Here is a 22,787-nt window from a genome sequence, read left to right on the forward strand (position 1 = left end):
TGTGAGCGCCCCCATCCATGAGTGTGTTTTTGCATTCTCTATAGTGGCCATATGTGTACAATGTCCATATTAGTGTGTGTGTGTGTGTGTGTGTGTGTGTGTGTGTGTGTGTGTGTGTGTGTGTGTGCGTGTGTGTGTGTGTGTGTGTGTGTGTGTGTGTGTGTGTGTGTGTGTGTGTGTGTGTGTGTGTGAGAGAGAGAGACTGTGTACATCATTAGGAGAATACCAGGGTATTAGTGATTATGTTTGTGTGGTCTTGTCTGTTTGCTCCCTCAGGTCAAACAATAATTAGACTATTTGACTAAAAGGTCCATTCATTTGCCTCAAGAACCAATGTGTGTGTGTTTTCGTTTCCCTAGTAACAACGTCATTATTTTCCATCACCCAGGACCGTCTCTACTATGTGATGGAGTATGTCAACGGAGGAGACCTCATGTTTCACATCCAGATAGTTGGCAAGTTCAAAGAGCCTCACGCAGCGTATGTATACAACCTACTTCCCTCTCTCTCCATCCATCGGTCCATCTGGTTTTATTAGTCAAGCACATTGCCATACATATCACAGTCACCTCCACCATCCATCCCCTCCCTGCTCTCCTCCCCTCTCCCTCCTCCTCCCTCTCAGCCAGGTGCTACCCCATCATCAATAAGCTGTGATCAGTCATAGCTAACTCTATCTCTACCTAGCTCTCTATCCCGTGTCTCTCTGTCTCTCTCTCAATGACATTCTCTCTCTCTCTCTCTCTCTCTCTCTCTCTCTCTCTCTCTCTCTCTCTCTCTCTCTCTCTCTCTCTCTCTCTCTCTCTCTCTCTCTCTCTCTCTCTCTCAGGTTCTATGCAGCAGAGATAGCCATAGGCCTCTTCTTCCTCCATACTAAAGGAATCATCTACAGGTATTAAAGGAATCATCTACAGGTATTAATTAAAGGAATCATCTACAGGTAGGAATCATCTACAGGTATTACATGAATCATCTACAGGTATTACAGGAATCATCTACAGGTATTACATGAATCATCTACAGGTATTAAAGGAATCATCTACAGGTATTACAGGAATCATCTACAGGTATTACAGGAATCATCTACAGGTATTACAGGAATCATCTACAGGTATTAAAGGAATCATCTACAGGTATTAAAGGAATCATCTACAGGTATTAAATGAATCATCTACAGGTATTACAGGAATCATCTACAGGTATTAAAGGAATCATCTACAGGTATTACAGGAATCATCTACAGGTATTACAGGAATCATCTACAGGTATTGCAGGAATCATCTACAGGTATTACAGGAATCATCTACAGATATGAAAGGAATCATCTACAGTTATTGCAGGAATCATCTACAGCTATTGCAGGAATCATCTGCAGGTATTACAGGAATCATCTACAGATATGAAAGGAATCATCTACAGATATGAAAGGAATCATCTACAGGTATTAAAGGAATCATCTACAGGTATTGCAGGAATCATCTACAGGTATTACAGGAATCGTCTACAGGTATTACAGGAATCATCTACAGGTATTAAAGGAATCATCTACAGGTATTAAAGGAATCATCTACAGGTATTACAGGAATCATCTACAGGTATTAAAGGAATCATCTACAGGTATTAAAGGAATCATCTACAGGTATTACAGGAATCATCTACAGATATGAAAGGAATCATCTACAGGTATGAAAGGAATCATCTACAGGTATTAAAGGAATCATCTACAGGTATTAAAGGAATCATCTACAGGTATTACAGGAATCATCTACAGGTATTGCAGGAATCATCTACAGGTATTGCAGGAATCATCTACAGGTATTACAGGAATCATCTACAGATATGACAGGAATCATCTACAGGTATTACAGGAATCATCTACAGGTATTAAAGGAATCATCTACAGGTATTAAAGGAATCATCTACAGGTATTACAGGAATCATCTACAGGTATTAAAGGAATCATCTACAGGTATTACAGGAATCATCTACAGGTATTACAGGAATCATCTACAGGTATTAAAGTAATCATCTACAGGTATTAAAGGAATCATCTACAGGTATTAAAGGGTAACCTGAATTAAGGGTAACCTGAACCTGACCTGATCAGTGGCTGGCAGCAACATTATATAGTCACCCACTGTGGTCTGATCAAGGCCATACAATATGTGTTCTCTCTCACTCTCTCTCTCTCTCTCTCTCTCTCTCTCTCTGTCTCTCTCTGTCTCTCTCTCTCTGTCTCTCTCTGTCTCTCTCTCTCTCTCTCTCTGTCTCTCTCTCAATTACTCATACTGTCTGTCTCTTAATTCAATTCAATTCAAGGGGCTTTATTAGCATGGGAAACATATGTTAACATTGCCAAAGCAAGTGAGGTAGATAATATACAAAAGTGAAATAAACAATACAATGTTACATTAAACAGTACACTCACAGAAGTTTCAAAATAATAAAGATATATATTTTGTATATATACAGTTTTGTAACGATGTACAAATGGTTCTCTCTGTGTGTCTCGCTCTCTTTCTGTCTCTCTCTCTCTCTCTCTCTCTCTCTCTCTCTGTGTCTCTCTCTCTCTTTCTGTTTCTCTCTCTCTCTCACTCTCTCTTTGTGTATCTCTCTCTCTCCCTCTCGCTCTATCTCTCGCTCTCTCTCTCGGTGTCTCTCGCTCTCTCTCTGTGTCTCTGTCTCTGTCTCTGTCTCTCTCTCTCTCTCTCTCTCTCTCTCTCTCTCTCTCTCTCTCTCTCTCTCTCTCTCTCTCTGTGTGTCTCTCTATCTCTATGTCTCTATCTCTCTCTCTCTCTCTCTCTCTCTGTGTCTCTCTATCTCTATGTCTCTATCTCTCTCTCCCTATCTCACAGGGATCTGAAGCTGGATAACGTGTTGCTGGACAGTGAGGGTCATATAAAGATAGCTGATTTTGGGATGTGCAGGGAGGGCATGTTTGAAGGTGATACTACACGTACCTTCTGTGGGACCCCAGACTACATCGCACCAGAGGTACTCCATTCATCACCCCTCTTACTCCCCCCACTCACTCCCTCTCATGCCCGCCCAGGACAGTACTTACCCCCCACCTCTCACCTCTCATCCCTCCTTCCTCTGAGACATTCTCTGTCTTTCTGCTCGTTTGGTCCCACCTCTCACCTCTCATCCCTCCTGTCTCTGAGACATCCTTTGTCTTTCTGTTTGTTGGTCCCACCTCTCTTCACTTCATGTCTCCCCACTGACCTTGTCAGCATTAACTTCTCATGATTTGTGTGTGTGTGCGTGTGTGTGTGTGTGTGTGTGTGTGTGTGTGTGTGTGTGTGTGTGTGTGTGTACGTGTGTGTGTACGTGTGTGTGTACGTGTGTGTGTAGGTGTGTGTGTACGTGTGTGTGTACGTGTGTGTGTACGTGTGTGTGTGTGTGTGTGCATGCAGTATATGCATGTGCATGTGTTCTGTGTGTGAGAGACAGTGTGATTGGTGATTAGCGTGTGAGAGACAATGTGATTGGCATGTGAGAGACAGTGTGATTGGTGATTGGCATGTGAGAGACAATGTGATTGGTGATTAGCGTGTGAGAGACAATGTGATTGGTGGTTGGATTGTAAGAGACAATATGATTGGTGATTGGCGTGTGAGAGACAGTATGATTGGTGATTAGCGTGTAAGAGACAATGTGATTGGTGATTGGCATGTGAGAGACAGTATGATTGGTGATTGGTGTGTGAGAGACAGTGTGATTGGTGATTGGTGTGTGATTGGTGATTGGTGTGTGAGAGACAGTATGATTGGTGATTGGTGTGTGAGAGACAGTGTGATTGGTGTGTGAGAGAGTGTGATTGGTGATTGGTGTGTGAGAGACAGTGTGATTGGTGTGTGAGAGAGTGTGATTGGTGATTGGTGTGTGAGAGACAGTTTGATTGGTGTGTGAGACAGTGTGACTGGTGTGTGTGTCATTGTGGTATCATTAACCTCATAGTTAAACCAGTAGGGGATTGATTATGTAATGTAAAATCTCTATTGATTTTCCTGCATCTGTCATTGTGGTCAGAGATACAATATATTTCCCCAGAGCCAGAGAGGGAATCGTTGTCTATCCCGCATTGTGTCATCTCTTAATTATTGACTATACACACACCTGTCTGTCTGTCTGTCTGTCTGTCTGTCTGTCTGTCTGTCTGTCTGTCTGTCTGTCTGTCTGTCTGTCTGTCTGTCTGTCTGTCTGTCTGTCTGTCTGTCTGTCTGTCTGTCTGTCTGTCTGAATTACTTACTACTCTCATGTCTGTGTCTCTCTCTCTCTCTCTCTCTCTCTCTCTCTCTGTCACTGTCTCTCTCTCTGTCTCTGTCTCTGTCTCTGTCTCTGTCTCTGTCTCTGTCTCTGTCTCTGTCTCTCTCTCTCTTCTTCACAAACACACATAGTGTATATAGTGTATCGACAGATGTACAGCGTTTCCTGACCCTCTGTGTAATCCTGTCCTCCCTCCTGTCCTCCCTCCTGTCCTCCCTGTCTGTCAGATTGTAGCCTACCAGTCCTATGGTAAGGCAGTTGACTGGTGGTCATATGGGGTGCTGCTCTATGAGATGTTGGCTGGACAGGTATGACTTGACTTCTCCATTCTTTCTAGCACTGAATCTAGCACCAATGGCTTCAACACAATAGAAACAACTATGTCCTCTCTCTCTCAATTTCTATTTCAATTTAAGGGGCTTTATTGGCATGGAAAACATATGGAAAACATTGCCAAAGCAAGTGAAATAGATAATAAACAAAAGTGAAATAAACAATCAGAAATTAACAGTAAACATTACACTCACAGATTTCCAAAAGCAAAAAGACATTTCAAATGTAATATTATGTCTATATACAGTGTTGTAATGATGTGCAGATAGTTAAAGTACAAAAGGGAAAATAAATATAAATACGGGTTGTATTTACAATGGTGTTTATTCTTCACTGGTTGCCCTTTTCTTGTGGCAACAGTTCACACATCTTGCTGCTGTAATGGCACACTGTGCTATTTCACCCAGTAGATATGGGAGTTAGTCCAAATCGGGTTTGTTTTCTAGTTCTCTATCTCCACCTCGCTCTCGCTCTCACCTCCCTCACTCTTTTCTATCTTCCTCCTCTCCCCTCCCTTCCTCCCTCTCTCCCTCCCCATTCCCCCCTTCTCCCCTCCATACTCTCTCTCCCCCTCAACTCTCTCTGTCCTCCCCTCCCAGCCTCCCTTTGATGGTATTGATGAGGAGGAGTTATTTCAGTCCATCATGGAGCAGAGTGTCTCCTATCCCAAGAGTCTGTCCCGTGAGGCCGTCGCCATCTGCAAGGGGGTAATCTACATCCTATTCAATTCACTTAGTCCCCTCAAGAAGGCATATCTCACCATGTCATTTTTAAGTCAACATAGTGGAAGGTACAGCATACTAACCTTGCAACTCTGCAAGAATGAGATTTCAAGACAACGCTCCATCGTTCTATTGCTCTTGCCCTCTTTTCTATCTCTCCATCTCCTTTTTCCTCCATTTTCACACTCTTCTTCTTTCTTCCTCTCCACTGTGCCCAGCTCCTGACCAAGCACCCAGCGAAGCGACTGGGTGGAGGGGAGGAGGGGGAGAAAGAGATACGGGAGCATCCCTTCTTCCGTTGGATGGACTGGGACCGACTGGAGAGAATGGAGATACAGCCTCCCTTCAAACCCAGAACTGTTAGTCTCTACCTCTACCTCTTCCTCTACCTCCTCTATTCTCTCTACTTCTTCCTCTACCTCTACCTCCTCTATTCTCTCTCTACCTCTACCTCTTCCTCTACCTCCTCTATTCTCTCTACCTCTACCTCTTCCTCTACCTCCTCTATTCTCTCTCTACCTCTATTCTCTCTATCCTCTACCTCTTCCTCTACCTCCTCTATTCTCTCTCTCTCTACCTCTTTCTATGTCTGTCTGTCTCTCTCTTTCTATCTCTCTCTACCTCTTTCTCTCTCTCTCTCTCTACCTCTTTCTATGTCTGTCTCTCTCTCCTATCTCTCTCTCTACCTCGTTCTGTCTGTCTGTCTCTCTAATTCTATCTCTCTCTCTACCTCTTTCTCTGTCTCTCTCTCTCTTTCTATCTCTCTCTCTACCTCTTTCTCTGTCTGTCTCTCTCTCTCTTTCTCTCTCTCTACCTCTTTCTATGTGTGTATGTCTCTCTCTTTCTATCTCTCTCTCTCTACCTCTTTCTCTGTCTCTCTCTCTTTCTATCTCTCTCTACCTCTTTCTCTGTCTGTCTCTCTCTTTCTATCTCTCTCTATCTCTACCTCTTTCTCTGTCTGTCTCTCTCTTTCTATCTCTCTCTACCTCTTTCTCTGTCTCTCTCTTTCTATCTCTCTCTCTACCTCTTTCTCTGTCTATCTCTCTCTCTCTACCTCTTTCTGTCTGTCTCTCTCTTTCTATCTCTCTCTACCTCTTTCTCTGTCTGTCTCTCTCTTTCTATCTCTCTCTACCTCTTTCTCTGTCTGTCTCTCTCTTTCTCTGTCTGTCTCTCTCTTTCTATCTCTCTCTCGCTCTACCTCTTTCTCTGTCTGTCTCTCTCTCTTTCTATCTCTTTCTACCTCTTTCTCTGTCTACGTCTCTCTCTATCTCTTAATATTCCCCAAGCGGGAAAATAAATAAGTATAAATATGGGTTGTATTTAAAATGGTATTTGTTCTTCACTGCTGCCCTTTTCTTGTGGCAACAGGTCACAAATCTTGCTGTTGTAATGGCACACTGGAATTTCACCCAGTAGATATGAGAGTTTATCAAAATAGGATTTGTTTTCTAATTTCTTGTGGATCTGTGTAATCTGAGGGAAATGTGTGTCTGTAATATGGTCATACATTGGGCAGGAGGTTAGGAAGTGCAGCTCAGTTTCCACCTCATTTTGTGGGCAGTGAGCACATAGCCTGTCTTCTCTTGAGAGCCATGTCTGCCTACGGCAGCCTTTCTCACGTGTCAGTTTTTCTCCCACTCCGTCATCACTATATACTGTATACAGTATATATCTCGTCATTTCTCCCTCATTCTCAGAGATAGACCTTGAGCATTCTGGAACAGACAGGGGTGTCATAACAGTCATGACCCTTTCGCCCCGGGGTCACGCCCCCTTGTCTCGTATGCAAATCTATGCCATCATTAGCCTGTCACTTGTCAGTCTGTGGCCGTGCCAGCCAATGGCTGAGTGGGCAGTGAGGTGTCAGAATGTGCTCTGGGGTCAGAGGCCAGGCCCATTAGCCAAATGAGATTCATATCAACCAACAGAGCAGCTGTCACACGCTGAGGGGAACAAGGACCACACATGACATGCTTTACTGTACACCTGAGGGAGAGAGAAGGAGGGAGAGAGAAGGAGGGAGAGAGAAGGAGGGAGAGAGAAAGAGAGATGGAATGAGAAATAGAAAGAGGGAGAAGGAGAGAGATAATTAATGTGTGGATGTGTGTGCCCGTGTGTGTGGAAGAAGGAGTTACATTTTTCTCTCAGTCCTTTATTTCATGTGTATATATGTGTTCTATGTGTAATAATCTCTCTCTCTCTCAGGGTGGGAAGAAAGGGGAGAACTTTGACAAGTTCTTCACAGCGGCTCCGTCCGTGCTGACACCCTCTGACCCTGACGTTCTGGCGGCCATTGACCAGGAAGACTTCCTGGGCTTCTCCTTCATTAACCCTGAGCTCGCCCCCCCGACCCTCACTGCCATCTGAGGGGGGGCAGCTCTCTGTATTTTTATCCTCTTCTCTTGGTCTGAAGGGAGCAGCTCTGTCTCTCTCTATGCTCTCTGTCTGAGGGGGGGGGGGCTCCCCCCACATTCCCCTCACCATCTAACAGTCTTTTTCTAAAGCAAATTTCAAAACAGAGAATAGCACACAATTTAAACACAAACAATCAGTCTACACAACCTACAGATAACTCTCCCTCTGTGCTAAACTCTAGAGCCTGAGTTCATGGCTTATTCTTCAGAGGAAAATCTGTGTGATACGGGGATGGATGGGCAGATTAGTGGTAAAAGTCAAATAACACATTTAGTTGATGCAATGCATACAAAACAACATCACTGTTATTTAAAGATGATGCAGTTCATTGCAAACAGATACTGTAAGATGACACTGAATCTGACTTAAATCTGTAGTGATTTTAAGGTAAATGTATTTTATGACATGGTATCATGCTATTGTGGTATCAATATCAGATCTATTACATAGAAATACAGCTAGAGCTGTCTATATGCCACATGTATAATCTATTACATAGAAATACAGCTAGAGCTGTCTATATGCCACATTTATGATCTATTACTTATGAAATTAATTACCTCTGATATTATGTAAAGCAGTATTTCTTGTGTCATGTAATGTCATATTGTGTTCTATTACATTGTTCTATTATATTATTACCCAACAATTGCTCCTTGTTTTGTGTTTCCAATTTAACTTCAATCCATTGATGATATAATTGTGATATATAGCTAGAAACCTAGAAGATGGGTAAGAAATCAAATCAATCATTATATATTACTGCTTGAAGAAAAGTTGCTCCTAATCAGTGATCTGGGATCAGATTCTCCTACCTACCCCCAGTCCTAACTTTAACCGTTAGACCTGAGGTGAGGTGAATGGTAACCATTCTTGAAAATGAAACCATCTAACCGTGTTCTGAGGTTAAGGGTTATTTTAACTAACTGCATGATTACTTACTCTCCCATCTCCATCAACAAATAAAATATTTTACACCAGATATGAGGACTACCAAGTCAACCATCTGATTGATGTTTCCATACTGCACAGATATGCCCTGTCAGCCTTACACGTTGTCACCTCTCATTCTATTCCTAGATCAGTTGCTATATTTCTTCATTTTCTTGCTGATTTGACACTTTGACCTGGACCCAAATTGAATGTGAAAGCGCTAACTCAGGTCCAACTGAGCTAACTGACCCGGGTTGGCACTACATCAGAGACGTGACCTGAGACTACCCAGGATATCTGAGATGAGGAGAGGACGGTTTTATAATGTGATGTGGCATTCAGTGGCCATTTTGGCTGAGGTTCACCAACCAGTGGCAGAGTAAATACATCTCATAAGGTTTTGTTCCATTTCTTGCTGAGACTAGCTGAATGTCTGAATGTCTGAGGTTCACCAACCAGTGACAGAGTGACAGCGAGTGACACATCTCAGAAGGAAACGTAGTAAGGAGTTAGGAGTTAGGAGTTAGGTAGTATGGTTAGGACATTTTCAGTAGAGTTGGGATTCAGTGAGCTACAATGCTTCTTGTTAAGCCCCAACTAATAATATGCTTATATGCTAGCATATAACAAATCAAATCAAATCCAATTTTATTGGTCACATACACATGGTTAGCAGATGTTAATAATGTGAGTGTAGCGAAATGCTTGTGCTTCTAGTTCCGACCATGCAGTAATATCTAACAATTAATCTAACAATTTCACAACAACTACCTTTTACACACAAGTGTAAAGGAATGAGTAAGAATATGTACATATAAATATATAGATGAGCGATGGCCGAACGGCATAGTCAAGATGCAGTAGATGGTATAGAGTACAGTATATACGTATGAGGTGAGAAATGTAAGGTATGTAAACATTATATAAAGTGGCAAAGTTTAAAGTGACTAGTGATATATTTATTACATCCAATTTTTTATTACTAAAGTTGTTATCTTATATTAATATTGTTATCTTATATGAGATAGCATGTAATATTGTTACAACTTTTGTAGATTTTAATTTACGTAAGTAGTTTAGTTTTATTTAAATGAGATTAGATCAAGTCCTCATTCTTAGTTGGCACATTCCCTGTACGGGTCTATACTCTAGTGTACTGTACTACATTGTAAGGTACTATATTGTACTGTGCTGTACGGGTCTATACTCTAGTGTACTGTACTACATTGTAAGGTACTATATTGTACTGTGCTGTACGGGTCTATACTCTAGTGTACTGTACTACATTGTAAGGTACTATATTGTACTGTGCTGTACGGGTCTATACTCTAGTGTACTGTACTACATTGTAAGGTACTATATTGTACTGTGCTGTACGGTCATTTGCTGTGTAAGGACATTGATCCACCACTGATAAGGTTCAAATGTGGGACAGGTCAATACATGGAAACATAATCATGACGTATTCATGTTCTGTCGTTAAAATATACTTGACCTGGAGAGTGTTGCCAGGCAAAGTTCTGGACTGTTTTATATTACATCTAGGATCCCCATTATGGTCTGTTACACTGGAATTTGTCTAAGTTATTAGTGAGTAAAAAACTGTCAAATATTTGTATACTTATGAAAACATAGTCATGTGAACTATTGTAATCCTGGTGAAATTATACACAGAGTCCGTCTTGCCCTTTGTGCTGTTGTCTGTGCCCAATAATGTTTGTACCATGTTTTGTGCTGCTATCATGTTGTGTTGCTACCATGCTGTGTTGTCATGTGTTGTTGCTACCATGCTGTGTTGTCATGTGTTGTTGCTACCATGCTGTGTTGTCATGTTGTGTTACTACCATGCTGTGTTGTAATGTGTTGTTACTACCATGCTGTGTTGTCATGTGTTGTTGCTACCATGCTGTGTTGTCATGTGTTGTTGCTACCATGCTGTGTTGTCATGTGTTGTTGCTACCATGCTGTGTTGTCATGTGTTGTAGCCAGGGGCGGCAGGGTAGCCTATAGTGGTTAGAGCGTTGGACTAGTAACCGAAAGGTTGCAAGTTCGAATCCCCGAGCTGACAAGGTACAAATCTGTCGTTCTGCCCCTGAACAGGCAGTTAACCCATTGTTCCTAGGCCGTCATTGAAAATAAGAATTTGTTCTTAACTGACTTGCCTAGTAAAATAAAGGTCAAATAAAAAATTACATTTAAAAAAAAAAAAAGCTACCATGCTGTGTTGTAATGTGTTGTTACTACCATGCTGTGTTGTCATGTGTTGTTACTACCATGCTGTGTTGTCATGTGTTGTTACTACCATGCTGTGTTGTCATGTGTTGTTACTACCATGCTGTGTTGTCATGTGTTGTTACTACCATGCTGTGTTGTCATGTGTTGTTACTACCATGCTGTGTTGTCATGTGTTGTTACTACCATGCTGTGTTGTCATGTGTTGTTACTACCATGCTGTGTTGTCATGTGTTGTTACTACCATGCTGTGTTGTAATGTGTTGTTACTACCATGCTGTGTTGTAATGTGTTGTTACTACCATGCTGTGTTGTCATGTGTTGTTACTACCATGCTGTGTTGTCAAGTGTTGTTACTACCATGCTGTGTTGTAATGTGTTGTTACTACCATGCTGTGTTGTAATGTGTTGTTACTACCATGCTGTGTTGTAATGTGTTGTTACTACCATGCTGTGTTGTCATGTGTTGTTACTACCATGCTGTGTTGTCATGTGTTGTTACTACCATGCTGTGTTGTCATGTGTTGTTACTACCATGCTGTGTTGTAATGTATTGTTACTACCATGCTGTGTTGTCATGTGTTGTTACTACCATGCTGTGTTGTAATGTGTTGTTACTACCATGCTGTGTTGTCATGTGTTGTTACTACCATGCTGTGTTGTAATGTGTTGTTACTACCATGCTGTGTTGTCATGTGTTGTTACTACCATGCTGTGTTGTAATGTGTTGTTACTACCATGCTGTGTTGTCATGTGTTGTTACTACTACCATGCTGTGTTGTAATGTGTTGTTACTACCATGCTGTGTTGTCATGTGTTGTTACTACCATGCTGTGTTGTAATGTGTTGTTACTACCATGCTGTGTTGTCATGTGTTGTTACTACCATGCTGTGTTGTAATGTGTTGTTACTACCATGCTGTGTTGTCATGTGTTGTTACTACCATGCTGTGTTGTAATGTGTTGTTACTACCATGCTGTGTTGTAATGTGTTGTTACTACCATGCTGTGTTGTCATGTGTTGTTACTACCATGCTGTGTTGTAATGTGTTGTTACTACCATGCTGTGTTGTCATGTGTTGTTACTACCATGCTGTGTTGTCATGTGTTGTTACTACCATGCTGTGTTGTCATGTGTTGTTACTACCATGCTGTGTTGTAATGTGTTGTTACTACCATGCTGTGTTGTCATGTGTTGTTACTACCATGCTGTGTTGTCATGTGTTGTTGCCGTACTATGTTGTTGTCTTAGGTCTCTCTTTATGTAGTATTCTGTTGTTTCTCTTGTCGTGATTGTGTTTTGTCCTATATTTTTATGTAATTCATTTTATTTTTAATCCCAGCCCCCGTCCCCGCAGGAGGCCTTTTGCCTTCTGGTAGGCCGTCATTTTGAATAAGAATTTGTTCTTAACTGACCTGCCTAGTTAAATAAAGGTTCAATTAAAAAAGAAAAAGTCAAACTAGGTTTCAACCATGGATGTGAGAGACTGGATTTGTACCAGCTCAAATCCCATTGCTCTTTTCTCTGCATAAACATCAATAATAAAAGCCTGTATAGCAGGGATCAACAACTACATTCAGCCGTGGGACAACTTTTTCTTGAGTGGATGGTCAGGCAGCTGGAACATCATTCAAATCATTTGTAAACTGCAAATTGACTGCAAGAAACCCAATCGGATATAATATTTGACTAAAACAATGTCATTTCAAACTTCGTTTACATTTGTATACCATCACATACTGTATCTCTATTAGGGAATACTTTGGAACAGATCTCCACATTTAAAGTCCCTTGGGGACTTGCTGGTGTTTTTAGTCTTCTATGTCCACAATAAGATAATGAACTTGGGGGACAAATAAAATCACCTGCAGGACAAATTCAGAGCTGTTACTGTCGGCTACTTTAAAGGGTCAACCAGGTTTGAGTGGTCATCATCACCCAAGGTCAGTTTGGGTTCAGGGTCAAACAGAAAGGGATTTGTGTAGATACAGTGCCTTGCGAAAGTATTCGGCCCCCTTGAACTTTGCGACCTTTTGCCACATTTCAGGCTTCAAACATAAAGATATAAAACGGTATTTTTTTGTGAAGAATCAACAACAAGTGGGACACAATCATGAAGTGGAACGACATTTATTGGATATTTCAAACTTTTTTAACAAATCAAAAACTGAAAATTGGGCGTGCAAAATTATTCAGCACCCTTAAGTTAATACTTTGTAGCACCACCTTTTGCTGCGATTACAGCTGTAAGTTGCTTGGGGTATGTCTCTATCAGTTTTGCACATCGAGAGACTGACATTTTTTCCCATTCCTCCTTGCAAAACAGCTCAAGCTCAGTGAGGTTGGATGGAGAGCATTTGTGAACAGCAGTTTTCAGTTCTTTCCACAGATTCTCGATTGGATTCAGGTCTGGACTTTGACTTGGCCATTCTAACACCTGGATATGTTTATTTTTGAACCATTCCATTGTAGATTTTGCTTTATGTTTTGGATCATTGTCTTGTTGGAAGACAAATCTCCGTCCCAGTCTCAGGTCTTTTGCAGACTCCATCAGGTTTTCTTCCAGAATGGTCCTGTATTTGGCTCCATCCATCTTCCCATCAATTTTAACCTCATAGTCCGCCCCATCCCGCATGCGGTATCGTTACTACAGCCTCAAGCTCATTACCATAACGCAACATTAGCGATTTCTAAAAATCGCAAATGAAATGAAATAAATATGCCTGCTCTCAAGCTTATCCTTTTCTTAACAATCCTGTCGTCTCAGATTTTCAAAATATGCCCTGTCCCTGCTGAAGAAAAGCAGGCCCAAACCATGATGCTGCCACCACCATGTTTGACAGTGAGGATGGTGTGTTCAGGGTGATGAGCTGTGTTGCTTTTACGCCAAACATAACGTTTTGCATTGTTGCCAAAAAGTTAAACTTTGGTTTCATCTGACCAGAGCACCTTCTTCCACATGTTTGGTGTGTCTCCCAGGTGGCTTGTGGCAAACTTTAAACGACACTTTTTATGGATATCTTTAAGAAATGGCTTTCTTCTTGCCACTCTTCCATAAAGGCCAGATTTGTGCAATATACGACTGATTGTTGTCCTATGGACAGAGTCTCCCACCTCAGCTGTAGATCTCTGCAGTTCATCCAGAGTGATCATGGGCCTCTTGGCTACATCTCTGATCAGTCTTCTCCTTGTATGAGCTGAAAGTTTAGAGGGACGGCCAGGTCTTGGTAGATTTGCAGTGGTCTGATACTCCTTCCATTTCAATATTATCACTTGCACAGTGCTCCTTGGGATGTTTAAAGCTTGGGAAATCTTTTTGTATCCAAATCCGGCTTTAAACTTCTTCACAACAGTATCTCGGACCTGCCTGGTGTGTTCCTTGTTCTTCATGATGCACTCTGCGCTTTTAACGGACCTCTGAGAATATCACAGTGCAGGTGCATTTATACGGAGACTTGATTACACACAGGTGGATTGTATTTATCATCATTAGTCATTTAGGTCAACATTGGATCATTCAGAGATTCTCACTGAACTTCTGGAGAGAGTTTGCTGCACTGAAAGTAAAGGGGCTGAATAATTTTGCACGCCCAATTTTTCAGTTTTTGAAATGTTAAAAAAGTTTGAAATATCCAATAAATGTCGTTCCACTTCATGATGGTGTCCCACTTGTTGTTGATTCTTCACAAAAAAATACAGTTTTATATCTTTATGTTTGAAGCCTGAAATGTGGCAAAAGGTCGCAAAATTCAAGGGGGCCGAATACTTTCGCAAGGCACTGTATAATACTACAGTACGCATCTAGATATTAAAATCATATAACATTTTAAGTTATGCATTTATCATTTATCTGTATATTTATTAGTTGGGTTATTTCATGTTTTGTGTATTGGGGATACATTAAAAATCATAATAAAAGGAATTGGAAAGTCTGAAAAATACTTTTGTCTAATGTTTATGCCTCTAAATGTCTGAATCATGAAAGTGTCAACATGTAATAGTGTGTAATTAACATACTGTCTGTACTAACATACTGTCTGTACTAACATACTGTCTATACTAAGATACTGTCTGTACTAGCATACTGTCTGTACTAACATACTGTCTGTACTAGCATACTGTCTGTACTAACATACTGTCTGTACTAGCATACTGTCTGTACTAACATACTGTCTGTACTAGCATACTGTCTGTACTGGCATACTGTCTGTACTAACATACTGTCTGTACTAACATGTTCTAGATCCACTCTTAACCAGCAATCCATCGCACCCTGTTTCCCAAGCCTTTTGTCAATCTCATCTTCTGTCCCTGCATGCACACACACACACGTAAGATCCTCTTAATTTACTGTGGTAGTTGTCAAACCAGCAAAACAACCATCTCCGTGTCTCAATTTCACTCGCTGTCGTCGTCCTTCCCTCGCTGCTGTCCCACAGGCACAACCTCCAGTCCTCACTCTCCTCACCCCCCCTTCACTCAACCCCGCACCATCACGATGGGAGTACTATGTCCCCATAGAGATCTGTGTTATAACAATTTGACCTTCACATTAAAATCTCATCAACTTCTCTCTCTTTCTCTCTCTCTCTACCTCCCTCCTCTCTCTTCCTCTACCTGCATCCTCTGTCACTCACTCTCTCTATTACCTCTCTGTCCATCCTCTCTAATTCTCTGCCCCCACCACCTCACCTGCTCTCTCTTTCTCTGCCTCCCACCTCCTCACCTGCTCTCTCTTTCTCTGCCTCCCACCTCCTCACCTGCTCTCTCTTTCTCTGCCTCCCACCTCCTCACTAGCTCTCTCATTCTCTGCCCCCCACCACCTCACTAGCTCTCTCTTTCTCTGCCTCTCACCACCTCACCTGCTCTCTCTTTCTCTGCCTCCCACCTCACTAGCTCTCTCTTTCTCTGCCTCTCACCACCTCACCTGCTCTCTCTTTCTCTGCCTCCCACCTCACTAGCTCTCTCTTTCTCTGCCTCTCACCACCTCACTAGCTCTCTCTTTCTCTGCCCCCCATCACCTCACTAGCTCTCTCTTTCTCTGCCTCTCACCACCTCACCTGCTCTCTCTTTCTCTGCCTCCCACCTCACTAGCTCTCTCTTTCTCTGCCTCTCACCACCTCACCTGCTCTTTCTTTCTCTGCCTCCCACCTCACTAGCTCTCTCTTTCTCTGCCTCTCACCACCTCACCTGCTCTCTCTTTCTCTGCCTCCCACCTCACTAGCTCTCTCTTTCTCTGCCTCTCACCACCTCACTAGCTCTCTCTTTCTCTGCCCCCATCAACTCACTAGCTCTCTCTTTCTCTGCCTCTCAACACCTCACCTGCTCTCTCTTTCTCTGCCTCCCACCTCACTAGCTCTCTCTTTCTCTGCCTCTCACCACCTCACTAGCTCTCTCTTTCTCTGCCCCCCACCTCCTCACCTGCTCTCTCTTTCTCTGCCCCCACCTCCTCACTAACTCTCTCTTTCTCTGCCCCCCACCACCTCACTAGCTCTCTCTTTCTCTGCCTCTCACCACCTCACTAGCTCTCTCTTTCTCTGCCCCCCACCTCCTCACCTGCTCTCTCTTTCTCTGCCCCCCACCACCTCACTAGCTCTCTCACCACCTCACTAGCTCTCTCTTTCTCTGCCCCCCACCACCTCACTAGCTCTCTCTTTCTCTGCCTCTCACCACCTCACCTGCTCTCTCTTTCTCTGCCTCCCACCTCACTAGCTCTCTCTTTCTCTGCCTCTCACCACCTCACCTGCTCTCTCTTTCTCTGCCTCCCACCTCACTAGCTCTCTATTTCTCTGCCTCTCACCACCTCACCTGCTCTCTCTTTCTCTGCCTCCCACCTCACTAGCTCTCTCTTTCTCTGCCTCTCACCACCTCACTAGCTCTCTCTTTCTCTGCCCCCCATCACCTCACTAGCTCTCTCTTTCTCTGCCTCTCACCACCTCACCTGCTCTCTCTTTCTCTGCCTCCCACCTCACTAGCTCTCTCTTTCTCTGCCTCTCACCACCTCACCTGCTCTCTCTTTCTCTGCCTCCCACCCCACTAGCTCTCTCTTTCTCTGCCTCTCACCACCTCACCTGCTCTCTCTTTCTCTGCCTCCCACCTCACTAGCTCTCTCTTTCTCTGCCTCTCAACACCTCACCTGCTCTCTCTTTCTCTGCCTCCCACCTCACTAGCTCTCTCTTTCTCTGCCTCTCACCACCTCACTAGCTCTCTCTTTCTCTGCCCCCCACCTCCTCACCTGCTCTCTCTTTCTCTGCCCCCACCTCCTCACTAACTCTCTCTTTCTCTGCCCCCACCACCTTACTAGCTCTCTCTTTCTCTGCCCCCCACCACCTCACTAGCTCTCTCACCACCTCACTAGCTCTCTCTTTCTCTGCCTCCCACCTCACTAGCTCTTTCTTTCTCTGCCCCCCACCACCTCACTAGCTCTCTCTTTCTCTGCCTCTCACCACCTCACCTGCTCTCTCTTTCTCTGCCTCCCACCTCACTAGCTCTCTCTTTCTCTGCCTCTCACCACCTCACTAGCTCTCTCTTTCTCTGCCCCCACCTCCTCACCTGCTCTCTCTTTCTCTGCCCCCCACCACCTCACTAGCTCTTTCTTTCTCTGCCCCCACCACCTCATTAGCTCTCTCTTTCTCTGCCCCCACCACCTCACTAGCTCTCTCGTTCTCTACCCCCCACCCACCTCACTACCTGCCCCACACCACCTCACTAGCTCTCTCTTTCTCTGCCTCTCACCACCTCACTAGCTCTCTCTTTCTCTGCCCCCACCACCTCACTAGCTCTCTTTCTCTGCCCCCCATCACCTCACTAACTCTCTCTTTCTCTACCCCCCACCACCTCACTAGCTCTCTCTTTCTCTGCCCCCACCACCTCACTAACTCTCTCTTTCTCTGCCCCCACCACCTCACTAGCTCTCTCTTTCTCTGCCCCCACCACCTCACTAGCTCTCTCTTTCTCTGCCCCCATCACCTCACTAGCTCTCTATTTCTCTGCCTCTCACCAGCTCACCTGCTCTCTCTTTCTCTGCCCCCACCACCTCACTAGCTCTCTCTTTCTCTGCCTCCCACCTCACTAGCTCTCTATGTCTCTGCCTCTCACCACCTCACTAGCTCTCTCTTTCTCTGCCTCCCACCTCACTAGCTCTCTATGTCTCTGCCTCTCACCACCTCACCTGCTCTCTCTTTCTCTGCCTCCCACCTCACTAGCTCTCTCTTTCTCTGCCTCTCACCACCTCACTAGCTCTCTCTTTCTCTGCCCCCCATCACCTCACTAGCTCTCTCTTTCTCTGCCTCTCACCACCTCACCTGCTCTCTCTTTCTCTGCCTCCCACCTCACTAGCTCTCTCTTTCTCTGCCTCTCACCACCTCACCTGCTCTCTCTTTCTCTGCCTCCCACCTCACTAGCTCTCTCTTTCTCTGCCTCTCACCACCTCACCTGCTCTCTCTTTCTCTGCCTCCCACCTCACTAGCTCTCTCTTTCTCTGCCTCTCACCACCTCACTAGCTCTCTCTTTCTCTGCCCCCCATCACCTCACTAGCTCTCTCTTTCTCTGCCTCTCACCACCTCACCTGCTCTCTCTTTCTCTGCCTCCCACCTCACTAGCTCTCTCTTTCTCTGCCTCTCACCACCTCACTAGCTCTCTCTTTCTCTGCCCCCATCACCTCACTAGCTCTCTCTTTCTCTGCCTCTCACCACCTCACCTGCTCTCTCTTTCTCTGCCTCCCACCTCACTAGCTCTCTCTTTCTCTGCCTCTCACCACCTCACTAGCTCTCTCTCTTTCTCTGCCCCCCATCACCTCACTAGCTCTCTCTTTCTCTGCCTCTCACCACCTCAACTGCTCTCTCTTTCTCTGCCTCCCACCTCACTAGCTCTCTCTTTCTCTGCCTCTCACCACCTCACCTGCTCTCTCTTTCTCTGCCTCCCACCTCACTAGCTCTCTCTTTCTCTGCCTCTCACCACCTCACTAGCTCTCTCTTTCTCTGCCCCCCATCACCTGACTAGCTCTCTCTTTCTCTGCCTCTCACCACCTCACCTGCTCTCTCGTTCTCTGCCTCCCACCTCACTAGCTCTCTCTTTCTCTGCCTCTCACCACCTCACTAGCTCTCTCTTTCTCTGCCCCCACCTCCTCACCTGCTCTCTCTTTCTCTGCCCCCACCTCCTCACTAACTCTCTTTCTCTGCCCCCCACCACCTCACTAGCTCTCTCTTTCTCTGCCCCCACCACCTCACTAGCTCTCTCACCACCTCACTAGCTCTCTCTTTCTCTGCCTCCCACCTCACTAGCTCTTTCTTTCTCTGCCCCCCACCACCTCACTAGCTCTCTCTTTCTCTGACCCCACCACCTCACTAGCTCTCTCTTTCTCTGCCCCCACCACCTCACCTGCTCTCTCTTTTCTCTGCCCCCACCACCTCACTAGCTCTCTCTTTCTCTGCCCCCCACCACCTCACTAACTCTCTCTTTCTCTGCCCCCACCACCTCACTAGCTCTCTCTTTCTCTGCCCCCCACCACCTCACTAACTCTCTCTCTCTGCTTGGCTGCCTCCTTTCATTCTACAGAAGATAATTAGTGTCTTGTCTCCTTCACCCTGTCGAAATGACCCACTCTGTTTCACACAAGCCTTTCTGGTTTATGTTCCTATGATGATAGACTGTGTGTGTTCTAGCTGTAGTTTTATGATAGAGATGTATTTCATGTGTAATGACCACTGTTGCATCTGTGAGAACACATCTGATCTCATCATTCAAACTGACATTCCTGAATGTGTTTCTGTGTGGGTAGCTTTTATATATGAAGCCTATACCCACTTTGCACTTATCTTGGGTCAGTCAATCATTCTGAATTTCTGACATAACCTTCCTCATCTCTCGCTCTCTCTTTTCCTGCCTATTTTTCACCTCTCTCTTGTCTCTCCATCACCCGCTCTCTCTTTATTCACTCCTTTTCTTGCTCACTCTCTCATTTTCTCCCCAGCTGTTCTCTCCATCCACCCCCATCTCTCCTCTCTTTCTCCCCTCCATCCATCTCCCCCTCCCTCTCTCTCTCGCTCTCCCCCCATGAGGTCAGAGTGTGCAGCAGTCTATTGATATCTCTCCTAAAAATATAGGATTCCTCCACCAGCCATCTAAATATAGAACGGGGGACAGAGACCACAGGAGAAAAGGGAGGGGGTAAGACGGAGAGGAGGGAGGGAGACAGCAGGTTACAGTGGGCTATATTTCCATTCCTATCTACTGTATCGACTGTATCTGGTTAGTGTCTACTGTATCTAGTTAGTATCTACTGTATATAGTTAGTATGTACTGTACCTAGTTACTATCTACTGTATCTCATCTCAGCTGTATCTAGCCAGTATCTACTGTTTATCTTTAGTATCTACTGTATCTGGTTAGTATATACTGTATCTAGTTAGTATCTACTGAATCTAGTTAGTATCTACTGTATCTGGTTAGTATATACTGTATCTAGTTAGTATCTACTGTATCTGGTTAGTATATACTGTATCTGGTTAGTATCTACTGTATCTAGCTAGTATCTACTGTATCTAGTTAATATCTACTGTATCTACTGTATCTACTGTATCTAGTTAGTATCTACTGTATCTAGTTAGTATCTTCTGTATCTAGTTAGTATCTACTGTATCTAGTTACTTTGTACTGTATCTCGTTAGTATCTACTGTTTCTACTGTGTGTACTGTTTCAAGTTAGTATCTACTGTCTTTTGTTAGTATCTACTGTATCTAGTTAGTATCTACTGTATCTAGTTAGTATCTTCTGTATCTAGTTAGTATCTACTGTCTTTCGTTAGTATCTACTGTATCTAGTTAGTATCTACTGTATCTAGTTAGTATCTACTGTCTTTCGTTAGTATCTACTGTATCTAGTTAGTATCTACTGTATCTAGTTAGTATCTACTGTCTTTCGTTAGTATCTACTGTATCTAGTTAGTATCTACTGTATCTAGTTAGTATCTACTGTATCTAGTTAGTATCTACTGTCTTTCGTTAGTATCTACTGTATCTAGTTAGTATCTTCTGTATCTAGTTAGTATCTACTGTATCTAGTTAGTATCTACTGTATCTAGTTAGTATCTATTGTATCTAGTTACTATCTACTGTATCTAGTTAGTATCTACTGTATCTAGTTACTATCTACTGTATCTAGTTACTTTGTACTGTATCTCGTTAGTATCTACTGTTTCTACTGTATGTACTGTTTCAAGTTAGTATCTACTGTCTTTCGTTAGTATCTACTGTATCTAGTTAGTATCTACTGTATCTAGTTAGTATCTACTGTATCTCGTTAGTATCTACTGTATCTAGTTAGTATCTACTGTATCTAGTTACTTTGTAATGTATCTCGTTATTATCTACTGTTTCTACTGTATGTACTGTTTCAAGTTAGTATCTACTGTATCGAGTTAGTATCTTCTGTATCTAGTTAGTATTTACTGTATCTAGTTAGTATCTACTGTATCTAGTTAGTATCTACTGTATCTAGTTAGTATCTATTGTATCTAGTTAGTATCTTCTGTATCTAGTTAGTATCTACTGTCTTTCATTAGTATCTACTGTATCTAGTTAGTATCTACTGTATCTAGTTAGTATCTACTGTATCTAGTTAGTATCTATTGTATCTAGTTAATATCTACTGTATCTAGTTAGTATCTACTGTCTTTCGTTAGTATCTACTGTATCTAGTTAGTATCTTCTGTATCTAGTTAGTATCTACTGTATCTAGTTAGTATCTACTGTATCTAGTTAGTATCTACTGTATCTAGTTAGTATCTATTGTATCTAGTTACTATCTACTGTATCTAGTTAGTATCTACTGTATCTAGTTACTATCTACTGTATCTAGTTACTTTGTACTGTATCTCGTTAGTATCTACTGTTTCTACTGTATGTACTGTTTCAAGTTAGTATCTACTGTCTTTCGTTAGTATCTACTGTATCTAGTTAGTATCTACTGTATCTAGTTAGTATCTACTGTATCTCGTTAGTATCTACTGTATCTAGTTAGTATCTACTGTATCTAGTTACTTTGTAATGTATCTCGTTAGTATCTACTGTTTCTACTGTATGTACTGTTTCAAGTTAGTATCTACTGTATCGAGTTAGTATCTACTATGTCTACTGTATATAGTTAGTATGTACTGTACCTAGTTACTATCTACTGTATCTCATTAGTATCAACTGTTTCTAGTTAGTAACTACTGTATATAGTTAGTATCTACTGTATCTACTGTCGGCACCTCTCGATTGTAGTTACACATTCATGGTCACTGTCCACTAACAGTAGTGTGTGATAATGATGCTCTCTTTAATTTGAACACTCATAGTTAATACATTTCCACCACAATGACAGGTCGCATACAGGCTGCATAAATCTCCCTAAATGTACTTGAATGTTATCTGGCTGTACAGTATTGTTTATGTAAAACCTCTGTAATAGTCTGCATATTTTTTTATTTAACCAGGCAAGTCTACAATGACAGCCTACGCCTACGACGACGCTGGGCCAATTGTGCACTGCCCTATGGGACTCCCAATCACGACCGGATGTGATACAGCCTGAATTCGAACCAGGGACTGTAGTGATGCCTCTTGCACTGAGATGCAGTGCCTTAGACCGCTGCCCCACTCAGGAGCCCATTACCGCCAAACTAATTTCTCTATTTAATTTGCACCTTGTGTGTGCAATGTGTGTCTCTAGGGCATTTCAGACGGTTGTTAAGGGACCGTTTTATGGAAAAATGTGTCTGTTTTTTTATGATTGTTTTTTGCTTTTCATGTATCGTTTTGTATAATTACGTGTATTTTATTGTGCATATGAATGTGTAGTTAAATGTGTTTATTGTATTTTGATGTGTTTTATGGTAATAT

General features: G+C 43.0%; 1 protein-coding gene across 1 annotated transcript in view; it reads left to right on the forward strand.

The window, feature by feature from the left end:
• Positions 1-8,683, forward strand: part of LOC115127826 (protein kinase C alpha type-like) — a 50,911-nt gene extending 42,228 nt beyond the window's left edge. Inside the window, 7 exon segments of the mRNA XM_065027107.1 lie at positions 389-480; positions 830-892; positions 2,856-2,994; positions 4,497-4,577; positions 5,202-5,309; positions 5,543-5,683; positions 7,530-8,683. Coding sequence (XP_064883179.1) covers positions 389-480; positions 830-892; positions 2,856-2,994; positions 4,497-4,577; positions 5,202-5,309; positions 5,543-5,683; positions 7,530-7,691 — 786 coding nt within the window. The 3' untranslated portion in view covers positions 7,692-8,683.
• The last annotated feature ends 14,104 nt before the right edge of the window (positions 8,684-22,787 follow it).

The sequence above is a fragment of the Oncorhynchus nerka genome, linkage group LG14, assembly GCF_034236695.1.
Source record: "Oncorhynchus nerka isolate Pitt River linkage group LG14, Oner_Uvic_2.0, whole genome shotgun sequence".
NCBI lineage: Eukaryota > Metazoa > Chordata > Actinopteri > Salmoniformes > Salmonidae > Oncorhynchus > Oncorhynchus nerka.